The 22,518-nt window shown below is 43.3% G+C and overlaps 1 protein-coding gene across 1 annotated transcript in view; it reads right to left on the reverse strand.

The window, feature by feature from the left end:
* Positions 1-22,518, reverse strand: part of LOC124594639 (farnesol dehydrogenase-like) — a 65,939-nt gene that overhangs the window by 14,820 nt on the left and 28,601 nt on the right. Inside the window, exons 3-4 of the mRNA XM_047133006.1 lie at positions 13,653-13,782; positions 10,686-10,815 (exon numbers count right to left, since the gene is read on the reverse strand). Coding sequence (XP_046988962.1) covers positions 10,686-10,815; positions 13,653-13,782 — 260 coding nt within the window. The remainder of the gene's footprint in view (positions 1-10,685; positions 10,816-13,652; positions 13,783-22,518) is intronic.

Raw genomic sequence — 22,518 nt, forward strand, 5'->3', positions numbered from 1 at the left:
GCGAAGGGAATGTATAGAGTGGCCATAGAACCGAAGTGAACTTGAGGGTAATAGAGGGCTATTCAAAAACAAGGAACTCAGTTCAGAAATTTTTTATCTCCCAAATTACAAAAGGTAGCAACGTGATTCCTGTGCTCCTGAACAGACAACAGTTTAATATTTGAACAGTTCTGGTAGACGTAAGAATAACCGCCGCAGTGGCGCTGTTGCTTGCTTCTTGGTGGAGAAAACTGTGACAGGACTAACCTATCTAGACATGCTTCAAAACTGTATTCCTCCTCAACTCGAAGATGATTCAAATGACTTAACCTTCATGCAAGATGGTCCCCGTTTCGTTTCTCTAAGCACGTCCGACGTTACCTGAATGACACCATTCCAGGACGTTGGATTGGAAGAGTGGCCTCCCATATCTCCAGACCTCACACCTTGAGGCTTTTATGTGTGGTGTTACGCAAAAGACGGTGTTTGTATCCCCCCTACGCCTGACACTCTTGAAAGTCTGCGACATCGCATTGTCAATTCGATAACGAGAGACGAACTACTTCGTGTGTGGGGAAAATGAGCGGCCGTTTTAATATTTGTCGTGTAGCACATGGTGCTCACATTGAATGCATAAACATTTGAACTTTTCTCTTTCCAGGAACGTTGGAATTATGTTTCTGTCTTTTGTAGTTCGGAAGGGATAATTGTTTTAAATCTGTTCCATCTTTTTGAATAGCCACGTATAATAGAAATAGAATAAGATGAGGTGGGGATCATGATATTGTCAAAAGAACTGAACAGAGCATTCAAACACCTAAGTCGAAATAAGACCGCTGGAGTAGACGACATCCCCTCAAAACAAATGAGATTCTTGGTAGATCCATCCATGGCAGAACTTTTCCACCAGGCGTGCGAGATATAGGAGACAGTTGAAATACCCTCCGACTTCAGGAAGACCGTAGTAATTCCAGTTTCAAGGAAGGCAGGCTCTGAAAGTGTGAATATTGACAAACTATCAATATAACACTTTACGATTGCAAAACATTGACATGAATTATTTATAGAAAAGTGGGAAAACTAGTAGATACCGACCTCTGTGAAGATCGCTTTGGGTTTCGCAGAAATGAAGAAACGCGCGAGACAGTACAGCCATATGATTCATTTTAGATGATAGACAAGACGAACTTACGTTTATAATATTTCTAGATTTACAAGAAGATTTTGACAATGTTAACTGGAATAAGTTTCTTAAAATTTTGAAGATAACAACGATAAAATGAAGGTAGTGAAGGTTTTTTTACAACTTGTGCAGAAACTACATTGCACTTTTAGGAGTTGAAATATATGAAAGGGAAACAGTGATTGAGAAGAAAGTGAGACGGAGTTCAGTCTGTAGACTGAGCGTTCTGTGAAGGTAATCAAGAACACAATTGGAAAGGGAATTAAAGTTCTGGGAGACGAAATAAAACCTTGGGGTTTGCTAATGACATTGTAGTTCACTAAAGAACTTGGAAGAGCAGTTAATTGGAATGAACAGCCTTGAAAAGAGGTTATCTGATGAATATCAACAACAGTAAAACTAGGATAATGGAATGCAACCGAATTCAGCCAGACGATGCTGAAAGAATTAGATTAGAAAATGAGACGTTGAAAGACTACTTGAGTTCTATTAATTGGGCAGCAATAGCTGATAATGGCGGAAGTATAAAGGATATAAAATGTAGACAAGGTATCACGAAAAGAATTTCTGAAAGAGAGATGTTTGCCAAGATCTGATGTGAACTTAAGTTTTAGGAAGCCTTTTGTGAGGATATTTGTCTATAATGAAGCCTTGAACGTAAATGAAACGTGGATGATGAACAGTTGTGACAGGAAGTGAATAGAAGTATTTGACATGTGGTGCTACAGAGGAACGCAGTTGATTTGATGTTTAGATCAGAATAACTAATTAGAAGAAACTTGACCAAACTGTGTAAAAAATAAATTTATGGCACGACTTTCCTGAAGGAAGGCATCAGTTTATTGGATACGTGTTGAGGTATGATATAATCATCAGGTTGGTACTGGAGAGAAGTGTGCGGGCGGGGGTGGGACGGGGGGGGGGGGGGATGTGGGATACAGAAGATAGAGGGAGACCAAAGGATGAATACAGTAGTTTCAAATTGATCTAGTTTACAGATGCACGGGTGTAAAGGATTATACGGGGTAGAGCAACGCGGAGAGCTGCATCAAACCGCTCTTCGGAATGAAGACCACAAAAACGGCAATCGTGTGTATGAATGAAGTAAGGCGCTCTGTGTCCAGACTGTGAGAAAAGACTCATGTAATAACCAGCTGGTCGGATGGCGTTTGCACATGCATACTTTGCTGAGTACTCTGCAATGTTGAGCCATTGACAGACAGGAGACAAGTCATTTCTAGAGTCGGAAAAGTGATCAGATATGTGTACTTCATGGGTGGTGGCAACAATTTATAACCGCAGAAACGAAGCGAGACTGTTCACCCATTGGAGGAGTTGGAATGAAATTATCAACGAGCACTGAGCACAGAGATGAGAGGTATGCGAGGTAATGTTGAAAGCGTCAGAAAAAGATTCGGGGGAAACCTGTGAGGACCGCAGGTCAAGAGAGGCCCATTCTCATCACGGGTGGGTCGGCAAGCGAGGTGGCATTCGGTGCGTGGCAGTGCGAATTTCTGAGCGGCCACGCAGATTTGGGTTTCTCGGGTTTCTCTATAATCGCGTAAGCAAATGCATGAATTGAACCTTTGATGAGAATATCTTTCGTCATTCATTCCCAATCTGAACTTGTAATATCGCTAACGATCATATCGTACACAGTACATTGTACCCTAATGTCTCCCCTTCTTGAGCTTTGATTACAAAGCAGCCTGGGATGCACTTTAATTGAAGTGTAATCTGTCATCACTTGTCGAAAATTGCTGTTATTAATGCCTTGAGACGAATCATGTCTTCTCTGCAAGTTGACAAATTATAGATTTCATGCACAGGCCTACTAGTTTCCCATATGTGCAAGTGTAAGTCTGTAGACAAAGCATCCTTGAAGCTTATTTGATGTACGCATGTTTACTCGACTAGTGATGATTTCATTCTGCAGGGCAAAGTTTATACAGGATGTATCATCCAGAGCTCGTCTTGTGGAAGTATGTTCTTGTTGTTCTGATGGTGTTCAGTGCAAAGACTGGTGTGATACAATTTTCTACACTAGTCTATTCTGTGGAAGCCTCATCATCTCTACATAGCTGGCCGGTGTGGCCGAGAGATTCTAGACGCTTCAGTCTGGAACCGCGTGACCGCTACGATCGCAGGTTCGAATCCTGTCTCGGGTATTGATGTGTGTGATGTCCTTAGGTTAGTTAGGTTTAAGTAGTTCTAAGTTCTAGGGGACTTATGAACTCAGATGTTAAGTCCCATAGTGCTTAGAGCCATTTGAACCATCTCAAGACAAATCCTGAAACCCAAGTCCATTTGAACCTGCTTTTTGTTTCTTTCCGTTACCAAATTAACGATTCCTTGATGCCTCGGGATTTGTCCTATAAGCTGATCCCTTCTTTTAGTCACGTTGTGCCATAAATTTCTCTGTACTGCAGTTTGCTGCACTACATCCTCGATAGTTATTCGATCCATCCGTCTAATCTTCAGCATGCTTCTGTAACAACACATTTCAAAGGGTTCTATTCTCTCCTTGTCTGAACTGATTATTGTCTACATTTCACTTCAGAACAAGGTATAGACCGTACGAATACTCCAATATAACATTTCGTTATACTGAACTTTATATTAGATTTAACCAAATTTCTCCTTTTAGATATACTTTTCTCGCCATTTCCATGCTTTTTGTATCAGCTCTACTTCTTTCATCTTTCGAATCTAACTCCCTTATCACTACCAGATTTAATTCCGCTACATTCTACCGGGTAGTTATAATTGAAATTTCCCTATTTAACACGTTATAACACGGGAACTAATTATCGTTCGAGTACCGAAGTTGGTAGGATTAATGTCAAGGGCATGGAAGAGAGAAATAATGCAGAATCGATTCGTCTGAAACACTTTTAATGTGCTGCTACGGTACATCATACCATTACATACTGGTACCACTATTATTACAAAAGGGGCTCAATAAGGCGTCCATCAGTGTTCAGAAGAGTCTGAAAGCGCAGGATTGCATTCTGCACAGCAGAACGAAGCATGTCCGTAGGTATGCTAGCTACCTCGCTTGATACGCTGCGCTTCAGATCCGTACATGTGCGAATGTCCCCCTGGTAAACCCTACTCTTCTGGTAGCCCCACAACCAGAAATCCCATGGCGTGAGATCAGGTGATCATGCCGGCCAAGCATTTGGAAACGATGGTTGATAATTCAATTGTTTCCAAATGTGCTTCGGAGAAGCAGATGAACTTCAAGTCTTGCATGAAAACTGTTGAGTTCACTGCGTCTCTCTCCTATAGGGCGGGTATGAAATGCTGGTGAAGCATATCGCAGTAACGCTGGCGAGTCACGCAGCATGCCTTTGGTCCTCGAGCGCCAACCTGTTCAAAACAGGAATGGGCGAATGATGAACATAGTTGTGAAGCAATAGCATACAGAGACTCGTTCAATATACAGGGTTATTACAAATGATTGAAGCGATTTCACAGCTCTACAGTAACTTTATTATTTGAGATATTTTCACAATGCTTTGCACACACATACACAAACTCAAAAAGTTTTTTTAGGCATTCACAAATGTTCGATATGTGCCCCTTTAGTGATTCGGCAGACATCAAGCCGATAATCAAGTTCCTCCCACACTCGGCGCAGCATGTCCCCATCAATGAGTTCGAAAGCATCGTTGATGCGAGCTCGCAGTTCTGGCACGTTTCTTGGTAGAGGAGGTTTAAACACTGAATCTTTCACATAACCCCACAGAAAGAAATCGCATGGGGATAAGTCGGGAGAGCGTGGAGGCCATGACATGAATTGCTGATCGTGCTCTCCACCACGACCGATCCATCGGTTTTCCAATCTCCTGTTTAAGAGATGCCGAACATCATGATGGAAGTGCGGTGGAGCACCATCCTGTTGAAAGATGAAGTCGGCGCTGTCGGTCTCCAGTTGTGGCATGAGCCAAATTTCCAGCATGTCCAGATACACGTGTCCTGTAACGTTTTTTTCGCAGAAGAAAAAAGGGGCCGTAAACTTTAAACCGTGAGATTGCACAAAATACGTTAACTTTTGGTGAATTGCGAATTTGCTGCACGAATGCGTGAGGATTCTCTACCGCCCAGATTCGCACATTGTGTCTGTTCACTTCACCATTAAGAAAAAATGTTACTTCATCACTGAAAACAAGTTTCGCACTGAACGCATCCTCTTCCATGAGCTGTTGCAACCACGCCGAAAATTCAAAGCGTTCGACTTTGTCATCGGGTGTCAGGGCTTGTAGCAAATGTAAACGGTAAGGCTTCTGCATTAGCCTTTTCCGTAAGATTTTCCAAACCGTCGGCTGTGGTACGTTTAGCTCCCTGCTTGCTTCATTCGTCGACTTCCGCGGGCTACGCGTGAAACTTGCCCGCACGCGTTCAACCGTTTCTTCGCTCACTGCATACCGACCCGTTGATTTCCCCTTACAGAGGCATCCAGAAGCTTTAAACTGCGCATACCATCGCCGAATGGAGTTAGCAGTTGGTGGATCTTTGTTGAACTTCGTCCTGAAGTGTCGTTGCACTGTTATGACTGACTGATGTGAGTGCATTTCAAGCACGACATACGCTTTCTCGGCTCCTGTCGCCGTTTTGTCTCAGTGTGCTCTCGAGCGCTCTGGTGGCAGAAACCTGAAGTGCGGCTTCAGCAGAACAAAACTTTATGAGTTTTTCTACGTATCTGTAGTGTGTCGTGACCATATGTCAATGAATGCAGCTACAGTGAATTTATGAAATCGCTTCAATCATTTGTAATAGCCCTGTACAGAGGAACTTCATGCACAGTGACTGGAGGTGACTCGGCAGTTCTGTGTGTTCACCTCACCAGCCAGAGAAAAATGAACTTCGTCTGTCCATAGGATGGGCCATGGCCAGCCCTCTCAATTTCAGTCCTTGCGAAATAATAGAGAACAAAGTCCACAGGTCGTTCTGCGTCCTGTGGTGCAAGCTGCTGTACGATACGGATCTTGTACGGATATCATTTGAGAATGGTTCCAAGTACGTTCCACACAGTGAACTACCGGATGTTCAACTGTCGCGACACTGTACTCGCACTGCCTGACGATCGGGAATTCCACACAGCGTTGTCTGCCGTAGCAACAGCGATTTCATCTACCACCGGTCGTCGTTCTGTTCCCGGAGCGACGCCAGTTCTCTAGTTGACTCGAATTTTTTCATCATGCTCTGCACAGCAGGTGAAGAAAGAGGACCCTTCCGTAATCTTTTCAGCCGGCGACATTCTCTAGATGCAGCTGCCGCATTACCGTTTTTTTTAATTTTTTTTTTTTTTTTGTATAACTGAGCTTCGCCAGTAATTCCCCGCTCCTTTTGTCCAAGCTTATGTTGACGCATTAACAAGTACACTGGGACTGGTCAGGTTTGTGAGACTATGAACCACGACGACTGAACACGGCACCTGGTGGCCATAGTTGAAACTGGACGGAGGCGCTGTGACGCATGGAAATCATGCACCCCATACCTGGACCACGCGGTGTTAACACTGTTGACGATTTTTATAGGTTCAGGACATTCCATTCAACTGCTCGTTCGAGTCCTTTGTAGTGTCTGAGCGATTACATTACCATTAGCAAGCCTCAAAATTTTTATTTACTTTTACTGAACTTTAATTCCCATTCCAAATCTCTCCTAAGTTTCCTCTGCTGCTTGCTCAGTGTATAACTCGCGCAGGATACTGTGGCCAAAGAGCAGTGACCAGATTTCGTTCAAACCGCTGGGCGAGTTCATTCGTTTCTTCGAAATGGGAGGGCGATGAGTATTTTCCACCTTTCGGCCGGTCCACGACGACAGAGTTCAGGCGCGCGCCCTACAATTTTTCTCAAACGATTTTACGGAAACTATTAGGTAAAAAATTTTATTTTTGCTTTACTCATAGCCTTATATGTCAGGTTCATGATGATGTTCCCAGCATTTCGTTAAAAGCAATAGTTATTGTGATATTTACGAGAAGCTAAGGCGAGGTGCGAAATTCGGAAAAGTGTGCAGTGAGAAATAGAGGTGGCTATGATTTTATGTTTAATGTGTATTAGATAATATGCTGTTGCGTATGAAATTTACCTAACATATTGCAGTTTTCTTCAGGTTGGGTAAAGGTATCTATCTGTCACCAATCTCGAGAAAAATTGATCTGATGTTGCACACTCATTTGCTATCGCGCCGCGCCAGCGATAAAGGCAGAGTGAAATATCCACAATATTTCCAGAATGAGATTTTCACTCTGTAGCGCAGTGTGTGCTGATGTGAAACTTCCTGGCAGAGTAACACTGTGCCGGACCGAGACTCGAACTCGGGACCTTTGCTGTGAGGATGGGGCGTGAGTCGTCCTTGGGTGCCTCAGATGGTAGAGCACTTGCCCGCGAAAGGCAAACGTTCCGAATTCGAGTCTCGGTCCGGCACACAGTTTTAATCTGCTAAGAAGTTTCATATCAGCGCACACTCCGCTGCAGAGTGAAAATCTCATTCTGGAAACATCCGCCAGGCTGTGGCTAAGCCATGTCTCCGCAATATCCTTTCGTCCAGGAGGTATGCAGAAGAGCTTCTGTAAACTTTGGAAGGTAGGAGACGGGGTATTGGCGGAATTAAAGCTGTGAGGACAGGTCGTGAGTCGTGCTTGGGTAGCTCAGATGGTAGAGCACTTGCCCGCGAAAGGCAAAGGTCCTGAGTTCGAGTCTCGGTCCGGCGCACAGTTTTAATCTGCCAGGAAGTTTCACCCACAATATTCCTCATATTTCATAACCGGTTTCAGAGATCGAAATGAGATTTTGGCAAATGTTAGCTTGCAAAGAGGAAAGTATTTTACCATATCTACCGTGTTATTCCAATAACTACAGACTTTTTCGGTGAAAGAATGTAATTTTTTACGGGCATCGATAGCTGTGCGAAATAAGAAGTGCTATGGGTTTTGGAACTAGTTTTAAGATACAGCAAGTTTTTGTAACGAGGATGCGCTTTTTCCTAAAATATTGACTTTACTTTTCGCCATTTCATCCGATAATAAACTTAATAAATGTTTCAGGATCCTCTCGTAATTGTGTCTGCACAGTGTGTTAGTGAGATAAGACAGTTTAAACTCCGCTGCGTTTTGGCAAAAGAAGCAAAGATGGCAACCAGAGAAGTGTGTAGGTTGTACTCGAAATTCGCCACTCATGACGCTTCTCTGAAAGTTACAAATGGTGAACAAGCCAGGTGAAAGTAAATCGCGGCATTCTCGGCGGAATTCTTTTTAGATACTAATGAAAGCAGAGGTGATGGTTCAAATGGCTCTGAGCACTATGGGACTTAACATCTATGGTCATCAGTCCCCTAGAACTTAGAACTACTTAAACCTAACTAAGCTAAGGACATCACACAACACCCAGCCATCACGAGGCAGAGAAAATCCATGACCCCGCCGGGAATCGAACCCGGGAACCCGGGCGTGGGAAGCGAGAACGCTACCGCACGACCACGAGATGCGGGCAAAGCAGAGGTGATGGTAGATCTTTTTGTGTGATCACCATGTAAGTGTGTGCGTGGAGGAGCCTCACTATTTACAAAGTAATGTGAGCGTATGCTTCTGTTTCGTTCTGAGCGACTCCCCACCACTGACACTCTTGCCATGCTTCCCCAGCCGACTGCGCATCTAGCGGCCACGGCCGGCATACTGCACGCACTCTACAGACTGAATAACATTGAGGATACGCCTGAATATGTTTCATCCCCTTGTCAAGTACTGCTTCCCTTTCATCTTCTTCGACTCTTTGTAATATTATTGGGTTTCGGGTGCTCAGTATATAAACTCTTTGTCATAAAAGAGAAGAACAGCCATCGAGTTGTAGCTGGTAAAATGTTATATTTTTGTAATGTGCGTCTACACAAAGACGCGCGTCCAGAATTAACTGCTTCAAATAAACACTAAGACCCGCCGGGCGCAGATATTTAAATCATTGCCGCAGTGCCCGATCGTAATAAGATGCGAAACATATGAATGATAAAAAGCTGTCTTTTCGTACGTATAGTTCTAGAGACTTGATTACCTTTTACTGTTTTGTTGCCGACATGTCAAGAAGTGCAGTGTAGCATCGCTACAAGTTATACTATATTCTGTATACTAAAAAATGTAAATCTTCGCACAAACGCTTCAAAAAACAGTGTGACGCGCAAGTAAGGACAACTAATTCCAAGAAATATTGGACAGACAAAACAGGATATTGTTGTACCACGTGGTCGTGCGGTAGCGTTCTCGCTTCCCGCGCCAGGGTTCCCGGGTTCGGTTCCCGGCGGGGTCGGGGATTTTCTCTGCCCCGTGATGAGTGGGCGTTGTGCGATGTCCTTAGGTTAGTTCGGTTTAAGTAGTTCAAAGTTCTAGGGGACTGATGACCATAGATGTTAAGTCCCATAGTGCTCAGAGCCATTTGAACAATTTTTGTTGTACCACGCAATGTGTGAAGGAAAACAACAGATGAAAGTTCTGTGTTCCTTAGATATTTACTCATGTTCAGTGGTATGGATTGTTTTAGAATATACTGATGAGTCATAACGAAATCTTTTTCTTTCTGTTCTTTTCTTTAAGTAACATCAGTGTTCTTTTGATGTATGCTAACTGTGTTACAGGTCAGCTCTTTATAGCGGTATCTCTGTTCTTTTCGGGAGGCTACTAATGTATTCAAACTCAGATTTGATAACCATTACCAAAACCCACTTTCGTGTATCTATTTCCCTTCTTTTACGTTCAGTTAGGTCCCTTAGGTCTCTGTATCGAAGAATCAGATTACGTGAAGGCAATCCGGGTTAACTGCCAGGCTGAAGCCACCTTTACGTAATCAGACATTATTCCTCCTGAACGCAATCGTGAACCGACGCAACGCAGTTAAAAACTCTGCTCTGCCTGCCAGACATGCACCAATAATGTGCAAAGAAATTGCCACGAGTCTCGAATCTAGTATAAATTGCATTATCATTATCATTTGTAATATTATCTATATCACATTACTATCAATATACCACATTTCGCTATTTTACCTTCTCTTTCTCTTCGCGATTTATACTAGATCTTTTAGACCTTACAGCTGCAGTCCATTGATCACTAAAGCTGTGTTATTGCTCGCAGAGTTCCTGTCCAGACCCTAAATTCCACAGACATCAGCTTTTTAAGACGGTTTGCATTCACATCCCACGGAACATACATGTATCATAAGTAACACCATGTATCGCTGTTTGCCCGCCTTAATTTGTGTGTGGCAAAGATAATCTACGCTCAAGCATTGATTCTTTGTCCGGAACAGCGTTATATTATTTTATTAGTCACTGTGATGTGTCTTATACTTGGACTATGTGCATTCTATTCGACTCGTAACTTTTCAGTTATTCTATTTGCGAAATTTTCTTTATTAGTGAGGTACATTACTGTGACAACTGTGATATGCAAGCATCCTTGAACTGAATTGAATTGAAAGCGCCTATTCGTTCGTTAGACATGTGCCACATACAATGGATGACTTACCCCAACTCGTATCTTGCTGCCCTTGGCGACAAGGTCTTTCCTCAGCCCTTCGAGCAGTACTTTGACGGCGTGCTTGCTGGCGAAGTACATCGCCATACCATCTATATTCGGTGGTGTGTGTCCGGCAGTACTGAAAATTAGATAGCAAGTTGCAACATTTGAAACAGGTTGCAGCATCGCATGGCGAATAACATATCAGTACACGAGGCCCAATCTTGGAACATTAATCATAACTATTAATATACGAGTGAAACCCAATTCTTCCATTTTCCTGCCTATTTCGTAAAGTGGTACTTAATTACTCATCTTCCCAATATTTCTTCCTGTTCCGTCTTTTTCCTACCAGACTGTAGTTCTTTACTTTCCATAATCTCGAGCCAGTACATAGATCTGTGTTGATGAACTGCTGAATTGCCTTTAGCTCAATCTGAGCAATGTTAATAGCTCCACGATCGCATTAATCTATGCGACTGACAGGAACAAATTACGTGAACGTGACACTCAATATTTGCCTCAAACTTTCCGGTGGATGTTTTTGCACTCCAGTTGCCAAAGTACTTTGTTCATGTATCGGACCAGTATCAGTATCACTTACTACTGGGTCTGTTGGTTCCAAAGGAATAATTCCGGGACAGTGCTGTTAGGGGAACAAAGTTTCTTGTGATAGTGTCCTTGTGTTAGTTGTTAGTGCTCTTCTTGCTTCATCAAATTAGAGTGGAATTCGGGCTTCCTGTATTTACCTCATGACTTTCACTGGAGCTAACTGGCTGTTGTCGTGCCAAGTAACGATCCACACAGAAGCGACCATGACGTCTTTACACGCCTCCTACATCGGAACTTATAATTGAGGCGCCATCCGTCTCTCTAGCTGGTACACATTATCTTTCAAGTTCCTTGAAAGACATAATAAAAAAAACTGCTCCAACATAACCACTAAAAATCTACCATTGCACTCTTTGTTTTATTGTGATGACTGTGAACCCATTCGTTTTGAGTACAACAGTTCACTACTGTACTATATATCATCCTTACTTTGACCTATAAAAGACTGAGTAGCTATATGTGAATATGTACATACACTCCTGGAAATGGAAAAAAGAACACATTGACACCGGTGTGTCAGACCCACCATACTTGCTCCGGGCACTGCGAGAGGGCTGTACAAGCAATGATCACACGCACGGCACAGCGGACACACCAGGAACCGCGGTGTTGGCCGTCGAATGGCGCTAGCTGCGCAGCATTTGTGCACCGCCGCCGTCAGTGTCAGCCAGTTTGCCGTGGCATACGGAGCTCCATCGCAGTCTTTAACACTGGTAGCATGCCGCGACAGCGTGGACGTGAACCGTATGTGCAGTTGACGGACTTTGAGCGAGGGCGTATAGTGGGCATGCGGGAGGCCGGGTGGACGTACCGCCGAATTGCTCAACACGTGGGGCGTGAGGTCTCCACAGTACATCGATGTTGTCGCCAGTGGTCGGCGGAAGGTGCACGTGCCCGTCGACCTGGGACCGGACCGCAGCGACGCACGGATGCACGCCAAGACCGTAGGATCCTACGCTGTGCCGTAGGGGACCGCACCGCCACTTCCCAGCAAATTAGGGACACTGTTGCTCCTGGGGTATCGGCGAGGACCATTCGCAACCGTCTCCATGAAGCTGGGCTACGGTCCCGCACACCGTTAGGCCGTCTTCCGCTCACGCCCCAACATCGTGCAGCCCGCCTCCAGTGGTGTCGCGACAGGCGTGAATGGAGGGACGAATGGAGACGTGTCGTCTTCAGCGATGAGAGTCGCTTCTGCCTTGGTGCCAATGATGGTCGTATGCGTGTTTGGCGCCGTGCAGGTGAGCGCCACAATCAGGACTGCATACGACCGAGGCACACAGGGCCAACACCCGGCATCATGGTGTGGGGAGCGATCTCCTACACTGGCCGTACACCACTGGTGATCGTCGAGGGGACACTGAATAGTGCACGGTACATCCAAACCGTCATCGAACCCATCGTTCTACCATTCCTAGACCGGCAAGGGAACTTGCTGTTCCAACAGGGCAATGCACGTCCGTATGTATCCCGTGCCACCCAACGTGCTCTAGAAGGTGTAAGTCAACTACCCTGGCCAGCAAGATCTCCGGATCTGTCCCCCATTGAGCATGTTTGGGACTGGATGAAGCGTCGTCTCACGCGGTCTGCACGTCCAGCACGAACGCTGGTGCAACTGAGGCGCCAGGTGGAAATGGCATGGCATGCCGTTCCACAGGACTACATCCAGCATCTCTACGATCGTCTCCATGGGAGAATAGCAGCCTGCATTGTTGCGAAAGGTGGATATACACTGTACTAGTGCCGACATTGTGCATGCTCTGTTGCCTGTGTCTATGTGCCTGTGGTTCTGTCAGTGTGATCATGTGATGTATCTGACCCCAGGAATGTGTCAATAAAGTTTCCCCTTCCTGGGACAATGAATTCACGGTGTTCTTATTTCAATTTCCAGGAGTGTATGATGTCGGCTAGTGTTGGTTACCCTGATTTCCCTAATTGTATACATGTTCAACTGTTTTATATTTATACCTAATTAACGACTGTCAAATAAAAAACAAAATAGTTATGGGCATTTGGGCCAGCTCAGTTCTCTTGTCTTTCTGGGGGCTTTTCGTGTGCGAATCAGTTAACACGTTTCTGCATATTAAGAGTTTGCTCAATATTTACGAGCTTGTATGGAGAGGCTTTACCTGACACGTGTCAGTGAGAAAACCTTTTAGCACTGGGAATGATTGCTGTTGCGATCTTATGTCTTTTGCAAAATCTGCTCCCTAGGTGCGTGAAACTTCCTCGGACATTCTTCTCGCGATCGCAAAGCTGTCCCAAAACTATATATGTTAGACCGTTGCCTTCAGAAATAATTAAAATATGTAAATGAATAAAACTATGAATACAATGCCGACATAGGACGTGTCAGAAGCCCACCTGCAGATGTGGATGATGAAGCCGTCGTCGACGCCCCTGCCCAGCATGTCCTGAACGGCCTCCCTGGTGCAGATGCTCAGACCCAGCACGTTCACGTCCAGGATACTCTTCCAGTTGTCAGTCTTGGTATCTGGTCACAATAACGAAGAGAAATTCCACTACACTTCTTCCGTAAACCATTAATGCAATCTGTGTTACTAAATAGCTAACCTGGTGGACAGTCACCTTGGTCCAGAACCCTGCTCATCTTTAAAATATTTACCCCGACCTGGGAAAGCTGAACACATCTCTAAGGTCTGAAATGAAATTATTATCGATAACGGAGTGACTTGCATAATAATTTATGGCTCTAGCTGTGGACCCTAAAGTGGAGAAGTGCACAGTATTAAGTTTCATGTTAGTGGAACGTGTCAACAGAGACAAGTTTTACATTAATACATTAATTTAATCAACTAAAATCATTCATTAACCGCGTCTGATTGTAAAAGAACTTCAACTGATATTACAAAATGTGCCTTATGTGAATTATAGCAAGTAAACCTGCTGGTTTTCAGCGTTATCTCCGCATAAATGAGAATATGACCTTTAGAGCCAACTGACGTTCTAAAATTACTCACGAGCTCTTATGCCAATGATTACGGTGACTGTTGCCCTGACTGTTGGACTGAGGAAGACATGCAATGCTGGACTGGGTCAGACAGCAACAATGATCTGAACAATTGCGGACCAGGTGTTGTGCTACGATGCTCGTGCTGCCAATAATGCTCTACGTAAAGACTCAGCATGAGATGTACAGAAAGAAGCCGTCGTCCCTGTGACTCTGTGGTGCAGAAAGAGGGTCGTGCTTGAGCAAACACAAACTCTGGGCCCCGATAGGTTGCTAAGAAGAGCACCAGATCCGTGCGTCCTTGTCTCCGGATGGACTCTACGATGCGTCCACTTCTCTGTCCCATAGCTCACTACACACCAGCTGAATTGAACAGCCTGCTCCTTTCGTCCTGGCAAACAACACATACGTTAAACTTACTGGCAGATTAAAACTGTGTGCCGGACCGAGACCCGAACGCGGGCAAATGCTGTACCATCTGAGCGACCCAAGCACGAATCACGACCCGTCCTCATAGCCTTTTTCCGCCAGTACCTCGTCTCCAACCTTCAAAACTTCACAGAAGCTCTCCTGCGAAACTTCCAGAACTAACATTCTGGAAACATCCCCCAGGCTTTGGCAAAGCCATTCTTGCAGGTGCGCTAGTTCTGCAAGTTTCGCAAGACAGCTTCTGTAAAGTATGAAAGGTAGGAGACGAGGTACTGGCGGAAGAAAGCTGTGAGGACTGGTCGTAAGTCGTCCTTGGGTAGCTCAGTTGTTAGAGCACTTGCTTGTGAAATACAAAGGTACTGAGTTCGAGTCTCTGTCTGGCACGGAGTTTTAACTTGCCAGGAAGTTTCAAATTATTGTATAAATCTTCTACATCTCGTTGCTTATGGCACCTACATTTGTATCAGAGTGTTATGCGCACTAGAACAACATCGAAATACCTAATATGTAATTAAGGCCTACCTCGAGCGATCTTAAGACATCAGGTGCTTGAGCAGTACAGCTGATGATCAATGGCAGAGCATACATTTTCTTATTCGAATGTCCACCTTAAATGAACAGAGTACATAAGCACGGCGACTAACGACTCCGGTAATAGTACTACCCAGCCACAGAAGGATTTTTCTTGAATTCTTTCCTATTCATGCAGCAGCACATTGTTTTCCTTGCTTCCTCCACAATCGCGTCTCACTTCACTCCTCAGTCAGCAAAAATTGGAAGCCTTCGATCAAGTAGCATAACTGCTTCATTAATCGCTCGGGGACCTTTGAGACACCAAAGCAGCAACAAGAACTCTAATGTGCGTTTGAGATAGGACGTCATAAATGTAAAAAGTCGATTTTTCAACAATATGTTCGTTTTATAGCGCACATCTTTCTGACGAGTATGATATTTAAAACATAGACTGAGGTTCCAAGGGAGCAGGTGTAGGCATGCGTATTCAAATACAGAGATATGTAAACAGGCTGAATATGGCGCTGCGGTTGGCAACGTCAATGTAAGACAAGTTGCTGGCGCAGTTGTTACATCGGTTACTGCTGCTACATTGGCAGCAGAACAATGGCCATGTCGGAAGAGTGTCAACCCAGTACACATACACTCCGAAGCGCCAAAGAAACTGGTGAAGTGTAAACATGCAGGTCGGCAACACCTTTATAAGACACCAAGTGTTTGCCGCAGTTGTTTGGTCGTTTACTACTGAAGCGATAGCAGGTTATCTAGATTCAAGTGAGTTTGAACGTGGTATCATAGTCGGCGCACGAGTGATGGGACATAGCATCTCCGAGGTAGCGATGAAGTGGAGATTTTCCCGTACGACCATTTCACGAGTACACCGTGAATAACAGGAATAAGGTAACACATCGATCTCCGACATCGAAGCCACAGGAAAAAGATCCTGCGAGAACCGGACCAACGACGACTGAAGAGAATCGTTCAACGTGACAGAAGTGCTACCCTTCCGCAGATTGCAGCAGCTTTCGATGCTGGGCCATCTACAAGCGTCAATGTGGGGTCCTGCTCACTCGTCTCGTATAGGAGGCCTAAAGGATGCTGCGTTCTCGGAATGGTATAAAACAATTTAACCCTTTGTGTCATAGTGGTTTCAATGCGAAACCACTTTTTGCTGCATTGTATCCATTTGCGACGTAGGTGACTCATTGTGAAACCACCGTCTCACTCTAGAGAGCCTGCATAGGGAGAGAGTGGCTATAGGTGAAGTTGCCCGTGATTGGTTGATTAGCTTTGGCAGAAAAATGGCGCCAAACAGCTCTCGCGCTTCCTATGTTCGCCGTGCTTTTGAGTTGATTGAAATTCAGAGGACTTTTGAAAATGATTAAAAGGTATTTGAGTTATTGAAAGACTTGTTATGCGCTGTGCATGGATTTTCCATTTAGTTGTATATCGTTTTTAGTACGTAATTAGCGTTTGCGATCTTAAATACGAGTTGAAATATTGTGATGAAGTCGGTAGGCCTACATGTTTGAAGTAAACACGTTAGTAATTGCACAGTATTGTTTTTGACATCTGTAATTCGTTCTGCAGACGTTCGTAAACGATGCCGGGTTGTGCTGCATTTGGTTGTTCCAATAGAGGCGAAGGTGGATTTCGGATGTTAGCATTTCCACGCAATGAAGAAAGACGAAAGCTGTGGGCAGTCGCAGTCAACAGGGCTGACATAAATCAAACAGGAGCCTTGTGGAAACCAACCAAGTACTCTTATCTATGCGAAGTAAGTCGTTTTTGCTTTTTAATACATATAAAACTACTTGCAATACACATAATTAAATTTGAAAACAGACCTGTAAATTGGCCGTGTGAAAATTATTATAACACATTATTCTTATAAACAAAGGCATTTGACGAATAATTTCGCCATATTGTCTTGTGCTTTTGATTCGGTGAATGTGTACCCCACTACTGCCATTCAAAAGTTCCGCCCGCAGTTTGGCAGAAAAATGGCCGCCGTATCGTCCGGTTGGCCACTCTCTCCCTATACAGGCTCTTTATCTCACCCTTGTTTGGGGTACACTCTAGCGGATTTTCGATGAACCAACTAACAAATCTTTGAGAGAGCAACGCTGCGAGCGGCCACTGGCATTCAGCTCATGTCTTCCAAGCAAGCGCGACATATTGTGATTCACACACGTTGTTTTGTGTTATTCAGAAGCTGTACTTTATTCAATGTAAGTAAAATTTTTATACACATTACCATATATGTTCTAGATGGAAAATATGTCTATAGTTTGAATATAGCACATTATTTGAAACAATGAGAAGCACAAATGTTGGTGGATTCGCTGTGAAATCACTATGCTAATACGATACCTTTACCATACAAAGCTTCTATTCTTATATACAGCAAGTTATTTAACTTTTACCTCTATTTAGATGTATAAGAGACACACCTTGGCGGAATTAGATGAGGCTACTATCTACAACATACTTTTTGAGGATATTTCAAGCGATTTGTCAGAATCTGAAGAGGATGAGGATGGTTATCTGGAGGGTATTACTCAGACCCCTGGTCAGGAAGCCCCCGCACTCCTACCTTCTTTATCAACTGAGAAAGCAGTTTCTGAAGCTCCAGCTGATGTCAGTGAACTTCTACCTTCCATCCAAGACCTTACAGAACCAAAATGGGCACATGAGTTCGGTGATTATGATCATGTAAATTTTGTGGAGGAAACTGGGCCTTCGACCAATTTCAGTAATCTTTCTTCCCAAATTGACTTTTTCCTTGAACTTTTTACGAATCAGACAATTGAGGAAACAGTGTATCAGACAAATTTATAAGCTATGCAAAAGGGTGATGGCATCGATCCCCACCCTACAAATATAGATGAGATGAAAGTGTTTTAAGGTGTTAGTTTACTTATGGGTGTAAAAGTACAACCTAATTTTAGAGATTACTGGTCATCTTTCCCAGCATTGCGGGATGAATACATTGCCCAAAGAATGCCATCGAATAGATTTGTGTGGCTCCTTTCTAATTTACATGTAAATGGCAACGAAAAACAACCACAGAGGGCATCAGCAGGTTATGACAAACTATATAAACTACGACCATTGCTAAATTCTCTGTCACAAACTACAACAGTAGTTATAATCCATCTAAAAACCAAAGCATTGAGGAGTCAATGATTAAGTTCAAAAGTCGATCATTTATGAAAATACCGATAAAAAGCCCCCCCCAGAACCATGGACCTTGCCGTTGGTGGGAAGACTTGCGTGCCTCAGCGATACAGATGGCCATACCGTAGGTGCAACCACAATGGAGGGGTATCTGTTGAGAGGCCAGACAAACGTGTGGCTCCTGAAGAGGGGCAGCAGCCTTTTCAGTAGTTGCAGGGGCAACAGTCTGGATGATTGACTGATCTGGCCTTGTAACGCTAACCAAAATGGCCTTGCTGTGCTGGTACTGCGAACAGCTGAAAGCAAGGGGAAACTACAGCCATAATTTTTCCCGAGAGCATGCAGCTTTACTGTATGGTTAAATGATGATGGCGTCCTCTCGGGTAAAATATTCCGGAGGTAAAATAGTCCCCCATTCGGATCTCCGGGCGGGGACTACTCAAGAGGACGTCGTTATCAGGAGAAAGAAAACTGGCATTCTACGGGTCGGAGCGTGGAATGTCAGATCTCTTAATCAGGCAGGTAGGTTAGAAAATTTAAAAAGGGAAATGGATAGGTAAAAGTTAGATATAGTGGGAATTAGTGAAGTTCGGTGGCAGGAGAAACAAGACTTTTGGTCAGGCGAATACAGGGTTATAAATACAAAATCAAATAGGGGTAAAGCAGGAGTAGGTTAAATAACGAATAAAAAAATAGGAGTGCGGGTAAGCTACTACAAACAGCATAGAGAACGCATTAATGTGGCCAAGATAGACACAAAGCCCACACCTATTACAGTAGTACAAGTTTACATGCCAACTAGCTCTGCAGATGATGAAGAAATTGATGAAATGTATGCTGAGATAAAAGAAATTATTCAGGTATGAAGGGAGATGAAAATTTAATAGTTATGGGTGACTGGATTCGATAGTAGGGAAAGGGAGAGAAGGCAATGTAGTAGGTGAATATGGACTGGGAGTAAAGAATGAAAGAGGAAGCCAGCTGGTAGAATATTGCACAGAGCATAACTTAATAATAGCTAACAATTGGTTCAAGAATCATAAAAGAAGGTGGTATACATGGAAGAAGCCTGGAGATACTAGAAGGTATCATATAGATTATTTAATGGTAAGACAGAGGTTTAGGAACCAGTTTTTAAATTTTAAGACATTTCCAGGGGCAGATGTGGACTCTGACCACAATCTATTGCTTATGAACAGTATATTAAAACAGAAGAAATTGCAAAAAGGTGGGAATTTAAGGAGATGGGACCTGGACAAACTGACTAAACCAGAGGTTGTACAGAGTTTCAGGGAGAGTATAAGGGAACAATTGACAGGAATGGGGGAAAGATATACTGTAGAAGAAGAATGGGTGGCTCTGAGGGCTGAAGTAGTGAAGGCAGCAGAGGATCAAGTAGGTGAAAAAACGAGAGCTAGTAGATATCCTCGGGCAACAGAAGAGATATTGAATTTAATTGATGAAAGGAGAAAATACGAAAATGCAGTAAATGAAACAGTCAAAAAGGAATACAAACGTCTCAAAAATGAGATCGACAGGAAGTGCAAAATGGCTAAGCAGGGATGGCTAGAGGACAAATGTAAGGTTATAGAGTCTTATCTCACCAGGGGTAACATAGATATGGCCTACAGGAAAATTAGAGAGACCTTTGGAGAAAAGAGAACCACTTGTATGAATATCAAGAACTCAGATGCAAACCCAGCTCTAAGCAATGAAGGGAAAGCAGAAAGGTGGAAGGAGTATATAGAGGGTCCATACAAGGGCGATGTACTTGAGGTCAATATTATGGAAATGGAAGAGGATGTAGATGAAGATGAAATGGGAGATACGATACTGCGTGAAGAGTTTGACAGACCACTGAAAGACCTGAGTCGAAACAATGCCCGGGGAGTAGACAACATTCCATTAGAACTACTGACAGCCTTGGGAGAGCCCTTCCTGACAAAACTCTACCATCTGGTGAGCAAGATGTATGAGACAGGCGAAATACCCTCAGACTTGAGGAAGAATGTAATAATTCCAATCCCAAAGAAAGCAGGTGTTGACAGATATGAAAATTACCGAACTATCAGTCTATATAAGTCACAATTGCAAAATACTAACACGAATTCTTTACAGACGAATGGAAAAATTGGTAGAAGACGACCTCGGGGAGGATCAGTTTGGATTCCGTAGAAATATTGGAACACGTGACGCAATATTACTCTACGATTTATCTTAGAAGAAAGATTATGGAAAGGGAAACCTACGTTTCTAGCATTTGTAGACTTAGAGAAAGCTTTTGACAATGTTGACTGGAACACTCTCTTTCAAATTCTAAAGGTGGCAGTGGTAAAATACAGGGATCGAAAAGCTATTTACAATTTGTACAGAAACCAGATGGCAGTTACGAGAGTCGAGGGGCATTAAAGGGAAGCAGTGGTTGGGAAGGGAGTGAGACAGGGTTGTAGCCACTCCCCAGTGTTATTTAATCTATATATTGAGCAAGCAGTAAAGGAAACAAAAGAAAAATTCGGAGTAGGTATTAAAATGCATGGAGAAGAAATAAAAACTTTGAGGTTCGCCGATGGTATTGTAATTCTGTCAGAGACAGCAAAGGACTTGGAAGAGCAGTTGAACGGAATGGACAGTGTCTCGAAAGGAGGATGTAAGATGAACATCAACAAAAGCAAAACGAGGATAATCGAATGTAGTCGAACTAAATCGGGTGATGCTGTGGGAATTAGATTAGGAAATGAGACACTTAAAGTAGTAAATGAGTTTTGTTATTTGGGGAGCAAAATAATTGATAATGGTCGAAGTAGAGAGGATATAAAATGTAGACTGGCAATGGCAAGGAAAGTGTTTCTGAGGAGGAGAAATTTGTTAACTTCGAGTATAAAGTTAAGTGTCAGGAAGTCGTTTCTGAAAGTATTTGTATGGAGTTTAGTCATGTATGGAAGTGAAACATGGACGATAAATAGTTTGGACAAGTAGAAAATAGAAGCTTTCGAAATGTGGTGCTACAGAAGAATGCTGAAGATTAGATGGGTAGATCACATGACTAATAAAGAGGTTTTGAATAGAATTGGGGTGAAGAGGAGTTTGTTTCATAACTTGACAAGAAGAAGGGACCGGTTGGTAGGACACGTTCTGAGGCATCAAGGGGTCACAAATTTAACATTGGACGGCAGCGTGGAGGGTAAAAATCGTAGAAGGAAACAAAGAGATGAATACACTAAGCATATTCAGAAGGATGTAGGTTGCAATAAGTACTGGGAGATGAAGAAGCTTGCACACGATAGAGTAACATGGAGAGCTGCATCAAACCAGTCTCAGGAATGAAGACCACAACAACAACAAGCGATAAAAAGGGGTTACAAAGTGTGGGTAAGGGGCATATACATGAGTTTCAAATCTGGTGGGACAGTTGTTATTGATTTGACAACATCACTGGTAGGGTAGGGTCATGAAATCTACGTAGACAACTATTTAATATCAGTACGATTGTTCAAAAACATTCTATTAGATAAAATATATGGCTGTGACACAATTAAAAGTGTGAGGAAATACTTGCCAAAAGATTTTAAATCTGATAAATGTGACACTCGTGGGGAATCAGAATGGAGGAACTGGGAGGGAGTAACCTGCACTAAATAGTTGGCCAAACAGCCTATTCTTTTTCTCTCAAACTTCCATAATCCAAACCAAGAAGCCACAGTGAAGTGAAGAAAAAAATATTTCTCTCTGAGGAAGCAATAAAATGTCCGGAAGTCAAATGTGACTACAATAGTTCAATGGGTTATGTTGACAAAGCAAACATGCTCAAATCAGCTTATGAATTAGACAGGAAAACCAAGAAATGGTGGCACAGAAAATGTTTACATTTCTTGGACGTCACTGTTGTGAATGCCTATGTCATATATAAAATAAAAAGTGGAGGAACACCACTGAAATTAAAAGATTTTAAAATGCCAGTGGTTGAGGGTCTGTTTGTGCAACGTAGCATTTCTCCTGGCAGGAAAAGGAAAGCAATTTCCTGGCCATCATCATCTAAGAAGACAGTTAGAATGAAAGTCTCTGTGGATGAAAAACAATCCAGTGAACCATATATTCCTGTTCATAGCAAATGAAAACGATGTGCAAATTGTAGTTCAA

This window comes from Schistocerca americana, chromosome 2 (genome assembly GCF_021461395.2).
Source record: "Schistocerca americana isolate TAMUIC-IGC-003095 chromosome 2, iqSchAmer2.1, whole genome shotgun sequence".
Classification (NCBI taxonomy): domain Eukaryota; kingdom Metazoa; phylum Arthropoda; class Insecta; order Orthoptera; family Acrididae; genus Schistocerca; species Schistocerca americana.